General features: G+C 46.2%; 2 protein-coding genes and 1 long non-coding RNA gene across 3 annotated transcripts in view; 1 reads left to right on the forward strand and 2 right to left on the reverse strand.

Annotated features, from left to right (window-relative positions):
• On the reverse strand, positions 1–10,405 carry LOC115835195. Its single transcript, XR_004030182.1, has 2 exons — positions 10,316–10,405; positions 1–824 (listed from the first exon to the last, which is right to left on the reverse strand). It is a non-coding gene; the product is annotated as an uncharacterized LOC115835195 (long non-coding RNA).
• Positions 3,509–13,594, forward strand: part of SERPINE3 (serpin family E member 3) — a 24,465-nt gene continuing 14,379 nt past the window's right edge. Inside the window, 3 exon segments of the mRNA XM_030813432.1 lie at positions 3,509–6,363; positions 10,267–10,500; positions 13,029–13,238. Of these exon segments, the coding sequence (XP_030669292.1) occupies positions 6,108–6,363; positions 10,267–10,500; positions 13,029–13,238 (700 nt within the window). The 5' untranslated portion in view covers positions 3,509–6,107.
• Positions 10,457–13,594, reverse strand: part of INTS6 (integrator complex subunit 6) — a 108,650-nt gene continuing 105,512 nt past the window's right edge. Inside the window, exon 21 of the transcript XR_004030181.1 lies at positions 10,457–10,494. The gene's annotated coding sequence lies outside the window, so the exon portion shown is untranslated. The remainder of the gene's footprint in view (positions 10,495–13,594) is intronic.

Consider the following 13,594-nt stretch of genomic DNA (forward strand, 5'->3'; position numbering starts at 1 on the left):
AGACATATTTTAAAGCCATAGTTATGAAAGCAATGTGGTAAACAGGAATTGAGAGTGGGATGGAGAAGAGAGCTCAGAGCATACCCATGTGTATACAGGGATCTAACATATGGGAGAAGAGACACTACACATCAGTGGGAAAGAACAATATAAATATAAATACATGAAAATTAAGGATTTCTCTTCAACAAAAGACATCATGAGGAAAGTAAATAGATAATGGCCAAAAGGGGAGAAAATATTTGCAATATCTAAAATTGGCAAGGGATGTATACTCTATGTGGACTACAAATCAAGAAGAAAACAACAACCACAATATAGAAAAATGGATAAAGAGTATAAATAGGTAATTTCAGAAGAGGAAACAGAAAAGTAACAAGCATATTATGAGACGCTCAAAATCATTGGTAACCCGCCAAATCCAAATTAACAGAATGAGATACGACTTTGCATCTATTAAAGTTGAAAAATAAAAGTGATGGGAAATACTTGGCAGAGATGCGGGGTGTTGGCGGGGTGTAGAAGGATGTAGATGTTCCAGAGCGTAGTGTGTAGCTACGTAGTAAAATTAAATATATGCACAGTCTATAACGTCCAAATTCTCTGGTAAACATCCTAGGGAAATTCCCGCACAGTCCACAAGAACTGTCTAAGGGCTGTTTGCGCTGGCGAGGAGTTAAAGGCGACCTGGATGTTCATCACTGGGAGAGCAGATAAAGAAAATGTGGCAGTTGCACACTGTCGAGTATCGCCCAGAAGCTGGAAGCCAGGATCGGATGCATGCATAGCACCACACAGCTACATCTTAAAAAACGTAGTGTTTACTGAAAAACATTAGGGAACATAACAAAATACATAACATAAAAGCAGGTATGTAAATTTAAAATGCATGCACATAAAACAACAATGTATCTTTTTCAAAGCATATTCCTAAGAAGAAACAAAATGACAAGAGAGGGGTGCTTGCATGGAACAGTGTGACTACGTGGCATGAACTGAGGAGGAGGATTAACTCAACCCTCTGCACCTGAGACAGCAACAACTTATGTTAACATAATAACATAATAGTTAACGTAATAACAAAGTAAGTTATTAAATAACTTAGTTTCTACAAGTTAGATTAAAAACTAGCTCTGAATTCAAGTCTAGAGCCTTTGTTAAAGTTTCCAACCTATTTCTTGCAAGACATTTAAAAACATACTTCCAGTTGGATGTGGTGGCTCATGCTTGTAATCTCAGCACTTTGGGAGACTGAGGCAGGCAGATCACTTGAGACCAGGAGTTCGAGACCAGCCTGGCCAACATGGCGAAACCCCATCTCTACTAAAAATACAAAAGAATTAGCCAGGCGTGGTGGCAGGCACCTGTAATCCCAGCTACTCGAGAGGCTGAGGCAGGACAATTGCTTGAACCCGGGAGGCAGAGGTTGCAGTGAGCCGAGGTCGTGCCACTGCACTCCAGCCTCGGTGACAGAGCAAAACCCCGTCTCAAAAGAAAAAAATTAATTAAAAAAATAAAAACATATTTCTGGATACAACAGCATAGATTCATAGTCCAGCCGGTTACATGATGATTCCAAAGCCCCTTCTTATGCGAGCATGAAAGGACCTCGACGGTCCTTTCTTTAGTAAGGTGAGATGAGAGATGGGGACATAGTCCAAAGAAGCTGATGCTTTCAGCCTTTCCTGCCTATCAGGCGCCATGCTACGGCTGTTTGCCATCATCTTCACAGTGAGAGGTAGGTATTATACACCCACTTTGCGGAAGAGGCAACTAAAGCTCAGAGCAATTCAGTGACTTGCCCAAGGTCTGCCAGCCCACTGTGCTCTCTCCAGCACACCATTCTGAAAGGTATCGAAAAGTAGAGAGGCCCAGATTCATTTTGCGTCTATGCACTGCATAGCTGTGAAGTACTAGAGGGCCGTGTTGCAGCTATCAGCTGGGACAGCAGGAAGCCCAGCAGCAGCGCTTTGCCGTTGCCTTCCTGGAAGGACAGGTGGAGGCTCACCTGCACCATTTCCCATGAAGGACTTGCTAATTTCATCTGGCTTTGCAGCACCATGTGCTGGGCTACCTTGCGTTGCCCTCTGGCTTGCTCTAGCTGTTCCCTGAGACTTCTTTTAACAGTGCCCATGTCTTCCTCAGTGGGTGTGCTCTTTCTTCATGGCAAAATCCTCAAGGTCAGGGCTACAAATGGGACTCTTTCTGTACAACCCCAGACAGGCAGCCCATATAAACACAAAGGAGATGCCTACCTATTAATTATGTCCTAACTGAATTGAAATGCAATGCTTCTATCCATCACATTAGTTTGGTAGACCTTTGGATTTGAAAATGATTTGTTTATAAGAATCGGCCAGTGAAAAATGTTAAACCATAATTTTTAAAAGTGCTGGGCCTCATAGCAGTCTACCTACAGGTGATTCACCACAGCATTCCTGGTAAATGTGAGCAAAGTGAACACACATTACGAGCAAAAGAGTCTGGGCTGGCCAACGAAAGGCTTAGAATCCTACAGCCAAAAGGGATTTTAAGAGACCCCATCCCTTGGCTCCTGACAGCACCAAGACTGTGATGAAGGGCATGTGCCTTAGTGTCAAGGTGGCCCTAGGTTCAAACCCCAGCTTGGCCTGGTGGGACCTTAGGCAAGATCTTAAGCTCTTCAGACTTAGTTTCTTCATCTGCAAAATGGAAATGATAATACATTCCTCATAGGATTGCTGTGAGGATTCATTGCAATTGTGAATGGACAGGGTCTAATAGAGTAGCTGGAACACAGTAAGTGCTCAATAATGTTCCCTATATATGTTGTTAAAATTACAAATAAACATCTCCAAGAATGGAGCCTCACTTAGCAGTATAATGAACATCCATCCCAGCAAGATAGAAATAAACATGGTAATCTCTGCTTAAATGGTCAGAGGCCACAGTGACTTACCCAGGTTCAAGGCTGAGTACACAGAAGAAAAATCACTTGCAGTTCATCTTTCATTCATTCACACTTTGAAATGTTTAGCCTATATAGAAAATGTTAATTTCTATATGTAAAATTTCCCTAGCATTTTTCCCAAAGGATGCCTCTTAAAAGCAAGTTAGAATGGTATATTCATAGAGTTAGAAAGAAATGTTTGTAGAAGTTACACAAACAACCTTTTTTTAATTTGGGAAATCTTTTTATAAGCTTCTCTCCACTGCTACCACTGGCAAATAGTGAATCAGCTGTTTCCCCTGGAATTCCTGCTACAGGGAGCTCACAATGTGACAAGACAGTCCTCACAAGTTTACTGCCGCTCCATCACCATCAACATCTAAAATACACAGGCAGTGAGCAAAACTCTAAGTCCCACAGAAGCTGAGCCCAGGTTACTGGTTCACTGCCATATGCCCAGAACCTAGCAGCACAGTGATTTGTGACCAAGCAGGTGATCAAGAGATATTTGTTGGATGGATGGATAGGTGGATGGATGGATGGATGGATGGATGCACGGACAGATGGATGGATGGACAGACGAATGGACAGATGGATTGATGGATGGATGGATGGATGGACAGATGGACAGATGGATGAATGATATGCCCTCTCTGGGTGCTATAGAATAAGTTAAACCTGTTTATTCTCCTTTCATACCATGGCTTAGAGAATACCCTGTCCATTCACAATTGCATTGAATCTAAAGTAAAGATTTGGGGATATTTTATGTGATGCAATTACAGAACTGTAACTATCCTAAGACCTGTAAACAATCCCAGGTTTGGGTGTCAGCAATAAAACTCTTTAAAGTGAATTACCCACTGATTACAGGTGTATGGGTAGTTGTCAAGTGAAAACAGTCCATTGATTTTCAAATATTAACACTTACAGATGCCTGAGAGATAATTATTAAGAATTGCATTCAGTTCTTCTTTAATCTGTAACCACATATAAGCTACCATCTATTTTGAACTTAATACAAGGCCTAAGTCCTTAATAGAAATGTATGTAATTCTGAATTGATCACAAGGACAGACTTTTGACAGAACCTGCTCATATTTTTCAAAAATATGTGTCTACTCATTGACAACATGGTCTCTTTCTCAAATTAGTCATTGGACTTACAAACTGTTGTATCTGAGAAGAACCAGATTATTAATAACTCAAGTTACATATATAAATTAGTGCATTCACTTTGATTAATAATAAATGAGGCAAGTCACCCTGCTCCGAACTGATCGTGCCATATCTTGCGTTGTTTTCTCTTTTGCAGAATTTTTTTTCATTTGCTGAAAGTTTAAGTCATGCCCAATGACTGATTTATTGTTTTCTTCACAGGAGGAGGGGGGAAGCATTAGGTACCTGGTACCCAGCAAAAGCCCAACAAGCAAAGTTATCAGTGGAATTCCTCAATGTGACAAAGGGCTGGATGAGGGGTTCCTTGCTGGTACAACCAGGTCACAAGCCTAAGAAGGCTTGACGGGTGTGGCTGGCTCTCCCCCCACAGCCCTGCTCTGTTCCCGATCTGGGCTTTGCTGCCCTGGGCTGGGCTGCTTCTCCTGGCTCTCTGCAGGACCTCCAGGCTCCAGGAATTTGGACCGAGTGGTAGAGACATCGCCGGCAGAGACGGCAATCGCCAGCTTCCTCTCTGCGCTGTCTTGTGATTCAAAGCAGATTCTGCTCCACTTTTTTAAAAGGGGAGCACATGAATGCTAGAGACCCACAAGAACAGTCGAGCAAGGAAACGTGCAACAGTGATACAAAAGTCCGTGAGTAAGTGGCTCATTCGAGGTGAGCCATGACAGGGATTTGTTCATGGGGAGCCCAGGGACATCAAGGTCTGATTGCTGAGAGTGTTCTTGTGGGAGGTGGAAGGTTATAAGAGCTGCAAGAACCCCGGGGCTTAAGAGTTTTGCAAATGATCCTGGGCTGGGACACACACACACACATAGAAAGAAAGAGAGAGAGAGAGAGAGAGAGACAGAGAGAGAGAGAGAGAGCGAGCCCTATGTACCAAGGTCATCCAAGCACTGCATTTGTACTTGGCTGTAGGGAGGAAGGGCTGGAAAAAAGAGAAGATGTTTTCTATCTTGGACCTTTACCTAAAATAGGCACCATCATGCTTAGTGGCCTTGCTTGCAAACTTCTACAGGAGGGTGAGTTGGAGAGAGAGAGTGTGAGTGTGAGCAGCAGGGTGAGCTGCTCACTGGTGAGTCCAGGAAGTGACTCTGGACCTCCTCTTACATCAGTCTGGTATGTACAGTCAGGCAACTTAACAAAAACTGCTGCTGGCTGGATGTGTGGCATGGTCATTGAAAACATTTTTTTGCGTTGCCTTTCTCGCATTATTTTCTGGTTAATGATCTCTCTTCCTTGGAAGAGTACATTTCTGTGGTAGGAACTATCTTTGTGAAAATATTCTTTTTTAGAGACTAATTTGCATCACAAGAATTCTGATATTCAAGGTACAATTAGTTCATGTATCAATATTTTAATGCACATAGGTATTCTCAAAATTTTATATACCACTCATAGAAGACCAGGATTTGACTCACAGCACTGTTTCTTTTCCCATATAAATGAGTCACTGGGCCTCAAAGGTTCAATCATCCTCTTTATAGATGAAATATAATAGCAGATACTAGTGAGATTGTTGGGATTATTAACTGCAAATGTACAAAGTCCCTTTTAACATAGTAGATAATTATTTATTATTATTCCTGATAGACACAGCACAGCTATAAGCTGGCTAAATACCAAGAACAATGAGTAGGATTACCTCTTATATTTCTTTTCCCAACATAATGCTTTGCTTCTGATCTGACCAGGGCTTTGCCAAAGTCACACATCCAGTAAGTGGCCGAAGCAGATCTTCAGACCTGCAGTTTGGCTGCCAAAGGACCACAGTGAGTATTTCTAATGCTGAAACAAGAGGGTGCAGCTCTGCAGCCCAGACAGGTGGGCCTCAGGGTGGGTAACCAAGACAGCTCAATGCATGTCTCCCTCAGCCGTCCCCAGCCCCTAAAAACAGAGCTGGGGGTCCCAGTCCTCTGTGGGATATGGCCCTCTTTCATCACCAGCTTCCAGCCTACCCTGCATCTCTTCCTTTTGAATTGCAGGAACCCTCCCAGCCTTCATGCCGCCTTTCCTGATAACCCTCTTTCTCCTTCACTCTTGCTTCCTCCGAGCAAATGGCCACCTCCGTGAAGGAATGACATTGCTGAAGACTGAGTTTGCACTTCGCCTCTACCAGAGCGTGGCCACGTGTAGAAACGAGACGAACTTCGTCATCTCTCCTGCTGGTGTGTCCCTCCCCCTGGAGATCCTGCAGTTTGGAGCAGAAGGGAGCACTGGCCAGCAGCTGGCAGATGCCCTGGGGTACACTGTCCATGGTAAGAGGCCTGCCCACGTGCACACTCACTTACCCTCCTGCTCACACTCACACTCACTCTCTCCAGCTCACCCTGCTGCTCACACTCACGCTCACTCTCTGCAGCTCACACCCCTGCTCACACTCACTCTCTCCAGCTCACCCTCCTGCCCACACTCACGCTCACTCTCTCCAGCTCACCCTCCTGCTCACACTCACGCTCTCTCTGCAGCTCACCCACCTGCTCACACTCACGCTCACTCTCTCCAGCTCACCCTGCTGCTCATACTCACACTCACTCTCTCCAGCCCACCCTGCTGCTCACATTCACTCTCTCCAGCTCACCCTGCTGCTCACACTCATTCTCTCCAGTTTACCCTGCTGCTCACACTCACACTCTCCAGCTCACCCTGCTGCTCACACTCACACTCACTCTCTCCAGCTCACCCTTCTGCTCACACTCACACTCACACTCACTCTCTCCAGCTCACACTCACACTCTTCAGCTCACCCTGCTGCTCACACTCACTCTCTCCAGCTCACCCACCTGTTCACACTCACGCTCACTCTCTCCAGCTCACCCTGCTGCTCATACTCATGCTCACTCCAGCTCACCCACCTGTTCACACTCACGCTCACTCTCTCCAGCTCACCCTGCTGCTCATACTCATGCTCACTCCAGCTCACCCACCTGCTCACACTCACGCTCACTCTCTCCAGCTCACCCTGCTGCTCACACTCATGCTCACTCCAGCTCACCCACCTGCTCACACTCACGCTCACTCTCTCCAGCTCACCCTGCTGCTCATACTCACACTCACTCTCTCCAGCCCACCCTGCTGCTCACACTCACTCTCTCCAGCTCACCCTGCTGCTCACACTCATTCTCTCCAGTTTACCCTGCTGCTCACACTCACACTCACTCTCTCCAGCTCGCCCTTCTGCTCACACTCACACTCACTCTCTCCAGCTCACACTCACACTCACTCTCCAGCTCACCCTGCTGCTCACACACTCTCTCCAGCTCACCCTCCTGCTCACACTCACACTGTCTCCAGCTCACTCTGCTGCTCATACTCACGCTCTCTCCAGCTCACCCTCCTGCTCACACTCACACTCACTCTCTCCAGCTCACCCTGCTGCTCATACTCACACTCTCTCCAGCTCACCCTGCTGCTCAGGCTACCTGGGAGATAGGGAGCTCAGCTCCCTATGGCATGCACATGGGGAAGAGTGATCACTGGACAGGTCTGTGACAGAAGGCATTCAGACTTTGGGATGGTGGTGACCCTTGAATTTTAAGGTTCCCTTCTAACCTAATAGGTTTCATGGCAATGTTTCAGTTTCATTTGACACACCCTAGCATAGTGCTTTCCTAGGTGCCAGGCAGTGCTGGAGGCACTTACAAACATTAATTGAATTAATTGTCACAACAGCTCTGTTGAGGATGATAATTTTATTATCATCCCAATTTTAGAAATGAGCAAATAGGCATGGAGAATTGAAGCAACTTGCTCAAGTTCACAGAGCCAATAAGTGACAGAGTTGGGACTAAAGCCCAGGCTGCCTGGTTTCAGAGCCCATGCTTTTGACCAACCTGCTTTTATAAATCTGTGACTTCTAGCCAGTGCCAGATCTGCCAGCTTATTTCTGTGGATTATGTATTTTAGAGCAGCTCTGCCAGCAGCAGCATGAGTCTTTCGAATGCTGGGTCAGCTTCCCCTCTGCTTATGCTCAGTGCCTCAGCTCAGTGCCCGGCCTCAGAACCAATCTACCAGCTCCAGCTAAAACAGACACTCACGCACATAACATTTTTCTTCCTAGACTAGGATCTAGGAATTCAGCAAAGATAGAACAAAAAAAAAAAAAAAAAAGAGGCTATGAGCTCTGCGGCCTCATGTTCATTCAAAGTGGAATGAAGCTGTCCTAGGCAGGGTCGTCCCAGCCCACCCATTCTTCACCCTGTGGGTGGGCAGGGCAGTAAAGCCCCACCACCTATACCTGGGTGACACTGAGCACCTTTATTAATCTGTCTGGGCCTCTGCTCGCTCATATATAAAATGGGGATAATAATAGCCCTCAATTCACAGGACTGTCGAAAGCATTCGGTGTGATCAGGAGTGTTGAGTGTTTAGCACAATGTCTATGAACACAGTCAACCTCTGGCATTTTTTACCCTGTCATTGCATATGCTGGCAGGTCTAAAAATGTTCTTCCTGTGTGCAAATGTGCATAGACAAACCAGGCTAGGGCAGAGAAAAGATTTCACACAAAAATTCACTTCAAGCCAACTTACTCTGCTATTTTAATGTTTCTGACTAAAAGAATGCGGGTCCCCTGGCCCAGAGAGGGTGGAAAGATGGAGAGGAGAGCTCTGTGACCATTCCTCAGGTCACACCACACTATGGACAAGGGAAGTGTTTCAATTCTTCTCTGCAGACAGTCAACATTCCTAGGAATGTGATCTCAGAAATACATGTGACATTCCTGGATAGAGTAAAATCTGATTGTAAGTATGTTTTTATCCATTTTTTTCTTACTACACTCAAATGCAAGCACTTAAGTTAGGCTGATTCATGAGATCAAGATTCTGAGTCAGTCTTTTGCAATTGTGGATTCTCGGAAGCAGCTTTGGTAGTGAACATATTGTGGACAAGTGATGTCTGCCTACTATTGTCCTCTGCAGCCTTGTGGCTGGGAGCCCTGGCTAGGGTGGACTCTGGGTTCCTGTGCCTCCAGAGAACATTAGCCAGGAAACTCGGGGGTCTGCTGCTGCCTCCTGGCTTGGCTTCTGCAACATGAAGGGTGTCAGAGGGGACAGACCCCAAGTGAGTGAGAGTTTCATCCCAGTGAAAACCAGCTGGAGCCAGGTAGTGGAGGAAAAGATACCCAGCATTTTGTCTTACAGGGAGGGTTTGTAGATAACTGCAGGGCTGTGCCCAAAAGTGAATAGAAGCAGCCTAAGCAAGGGGGCTTCACTTCTGGAAACACTCAGCTTTCATGTATCAGGAATGAGAAGCTTGGGGTATGCAACTGTGTCTAGACTCACCAGTGGGCAAGAGCCCTTGTTCCAGCTATGGGATGCCTGGGGGAGGACAGAAGCTGCAGCTTGTGAATAATAACATGAAAACAAAATCCACTATTGATCATGGAAAGAAGGAAGCAATCTCCTGTATAAACAGTAAATAAATAGAAGTCCAGCTGCCATCCATGAAGGTGGAAGCTATCAACTCTCTCAAATGCTTATTACTTCCTTGACATTCTTGCAGCCTTTCACTGACATTAATAACACAAGCTGTCTGCTGGTCTTAGGGAAAGGGGGGATGGGAGGAGTTCTTACCTTTCCTCTGTATTTCTCAAATTGAAAGCATAGTTCTACACAAGGCTGAATCCAAATGTTACTCAGGCTCATGAAACGCAGTTGTGGGAATGGATTTAAACCTCGGTACAAGACATACTGACAGCACAACATCCTGGCCACCTCCCATCATTGTCACTGTGACATTGCACATAGATCTCCTGATGTTGTGTTTGAAACCCCGTCACCCTGCACCTTGGACCTGCTGTTTTCCCAGCCCTAGAATCTCTACTCCAGCACACATCAACCTTCCTAAAGCAGAAAATTAAGGAAGAATAACCTCTATTCATCTACATGATGTTGGTGGTGTTTTTCTATTTGACTTCATTGCAGCCTGATTTCTTTCAGATCTGGCATGGTTTCTTCCCAACTGTTAATTGGTGGATCCAGGCTGATTCCTGAGCACATTAGCTATGACTTTTTCAAACTGGCTTTGTATGGTAGATGAACCTTATGAGCAAGAGTGGAGTTGCTGGCGTTCCATCTCAATGCAATGTGTGCTGGAGGTTGTGCTAACTCCTTACTCACACTCACCATTGTCAACTTATCCCAACTTGTTTTTCACAGACCAAAGGGTGAAAGATTTCTTGCATGCTGTTTATGCCACACTACCCACCTCCAGCCAAGGCGCCGAGATGGAGCTGGCCTGCAGCCTTTTTGTGCAAGTGGGAACGCCGCTGTCCCCCTGCTTTGTGGAGCAGGTCTCCTGGTGGGCTAACAGCAGCCTGGAACCAGCCGACCTCAGTGAGCCCAATAGCACCGCCATCCAGACTAGCGAAGGGGCCTCCAGACAGACTGCAGGTAAAAGAAAACTGTCCATTTCAACAAGGCTAAGGCAGAGGGCTGCAGAGACAGAGTCTCACCCATCACTTGTCAGAGGCCATGGTGCTCAGGCCACCTTCAATTACAGCAGAAGTTTGTCCTCTTAGGAGATCCTACCCTTGAATGACAAGGGGACACTGAGTCCCTTTCTGCCTCTCTTCCTGCTCTGACCCTCCCCCACACAAATATACACATGGGCACACAAACACACACGAGCCATGAGAGCACACAAGAACACAGAAGTGTACTCTTCAGAGCCTCCCACCTCGGAGGACCCCACAGGCTTTCTCCCATGCAACTGTCCCCCCACCGAGCTCTGCTCTCATCTATAATAAACCACCTGTGATAGCAAAATGCAACAGGAGCCAAAAAAAGTGGTTTCCTGGGAATTTAGGTTAAGGAAATAATTTAAGAAAAAGTTACACACAATAAGATGTTTAGCTCAGTGTTATTGAAGAAAGAGACTTACAAACAGCCTCGCTGCCCGGCAATGAGGTGTGAATCAGTGTAGCACAGCACCTGCATGTTATGCAGTTGTAATTATTACGAAAGATAATTAAAATCATGAATGCTTACTGAGTGTTTATTTAGTTAGCACTGCTCCAAGTTGATTATCTCAGTTTACCGTCACAATAATCCTAAGGGGTAGGCGCTATTACTCTACCCATTCCATAAATGCAGAAACTGAGGCACAGAAGGCTCACCCTCCTGCCCAGGGTCCACAGGCCAGGATTCTAACCCAGGTGGTCTGGCTCCAGCATCCTTGATCATTTCAAAAGTTTCACAGCAATGTGGAGAACATTCAAGACCCAGGGTTAGTTAAAAAGCAAAATAGGATTGGGAGGCCAGGGCGGGCAGATCACGAGGTCAGGAGTTTGAACTAGCCTGGCCAACATGGTGAAACCCGTCTCTACTAAAAATACAAAAAATCAGCCAGGCATGGTGGCATGTGCCTGTAATCCCAGCTACTTGGGGAGGCTGAGGCAGGAGAATCGCTTGAACCCGGGAGGCAGAGGTTGCAGTGAGCCGAGACTGCGTCACTGCTCTCCAGCCTGGGCAACAGCAAGATTTCATCTCAAAAAAAAAAAAAAAAAGAAAAGCAGAATAGGAAGTGATATGTATACTATGACTGAGTGGAAAACGGTGAGTGTGTGGACAAGGGTGGCAGAATTAAATGCAAAAATTAACATCTTTTGCGATAAAGTTCTCTCTCATGCTGTTATATTTTACCATGTCTTTTCAATTTACTTAAATATGTTTAATTCCCTGCTCACATCCTTGTGCTGCCAGGGCGTAAGGCCAGAGAAGCAGCTCCCAATGCATGGTGATTGTCCTCTAAGAAAAAGGGGCAGTTGGCTCAGTTGCTCAGAGCACAGAGTCCAGAGCCAGGCTGCTTGGGTTCAAATCCAAGCTTTCCATGGAGCCGCTGGGGTTCTATTTCAATGCAATCCACATTGCATTGGCTAACTGGGTGGATGGTGGCTTCACCCCTCATAAGTATGTGACTTTACCCAACTTCTCTGAGCCTCAGTTCCCTCACCTGTGAAATAGGGAATAACAATAGAACTGTTAGGAGGAGTCAGTGAGGATTTGCTAAAGCACTTAGAACAGAGCCTAGCACAAAGTGTGTGCGTATTAAACAAATAAACAGCTGGGACAAAAACTATCCCCATAGGGGTAGTCTGCCTGCTCCTCTTTCTGACACTGCATGAAATTTTAACTGCAGCCCTCCAAAGACCATACCTTGAATATTGTTGTCTAAGCAAAGGCTCAGTGAGAGATTCAGCTCAGCAGTGGGGCAGGGTGGGGACTGGGGGCGACAATGTGCAGGATCTCCCATCACAGCACATACTCCTTCCAAGGGTATGCCTGGGGAGGAAATGTCTAATAATTCCTAGGAAATGGCCCCAAACAGAACCAGGAGCAGCATCCCAACCTGTTCAGAAAAGAATAAAAAGCAGGGTCTTCAGCAACAGCTGGTTATAAACACATATCAATTTGCAATTAACAGATTTTAATAAATACGCTACCAACCCAACTCCAGAGATGCCTCACTGCCCCCACCTCCCCTGACTGGTCACCCAGGTGTCAGGACTTCCGAGTTCTCACTTTCCATTTCCCTCTCCACACTCTCATTCCCCAGCAGGGGTTGTCATTGTCACCCCCATACCCAGCCCTACAGAGTCTCTGACTCCGGCTCTGTGAGGTTATCTTAAAGACTCTAGGTCTAGGATTTTTATAAAATGACCATATCGCTCAACAGTCCCCAAAAGTTGAGAGCAGCTCCTGGTGGCTTGGGTCCCTGACAGCACAAGGAGCTGAGACAGGGAATTAAATATTCTTAAGTAGACTGAAAAGATATTGTAAGATGAAGAGAGAGACCACCTTAAGCAAAAAGACCTTCATTTTCACATTTTAACTCTGCACTCCTCATCCACACACGCACTGGGTTCGGTTCAGTTTCAATGCACATTTAACCCACGGCCCCCTTGCTTTCCTGCTTGCAGGTGAGGGCCCCAGTGAGGGCCCTGGTGGCTGGCCGTGGGAGCAAGTCAGTGCAGCATTTGCTCAGCTTGTGCTTGTGAGCACCATGTCCTTCCAAGGCACTTGGCAGAAGAGATTCTCCTCCACAGACACGCAGATCCTGCCTTTCACCTGTGCCCATGGCCTCGTCCTTCAGGTCCCCATGATGCACCAAATGGCCGAGGTCAACTACGGTGAGCTCTGCCCCTGCTGGTTTGTCTAAAGGGAGAGGAAGCCCGGGCCTGAGGGCAGGAGAGAGGAGGCCAGGTCCCTGCTCCTAAGGGATCAGGATGTATTTCCACAGGGTCCATCTGCTGGACTGGGCGTGCATGGCGGAAGGAAAGACTAGAGTGCCTGGAGACTTTAGAGAGGAGTGTTGGACAGTGTGCTCTGACAGGACAGTGAGGACACAGATGTGGAAGAGAAACTCAGTTTCATGCTTGACATTTCCTTCTGCACTAGTAGAGTTTGGACCAAACTGCCACCCTGGCAGGCACAATAGGCTGGGATTGAATTGGCTGCTTCTTTAAGACCGGGTACAGTAGTACCC

The sequence above is a fragment of the Nomascus leucogenys genome, chromosome 5 (assembly GCF_006542625.1).
Source record: "Nomascus leucogenys isolate Asia chromosome 5, Asia_NLE_v1, whole genome shotgun sequence".
Taxonomy (NCBI): Eukaryota; Metazoa; Chordata; class Mammalia; order Primates; family Hylobatidae; genus Nomascus; species Nomascus leucogenys.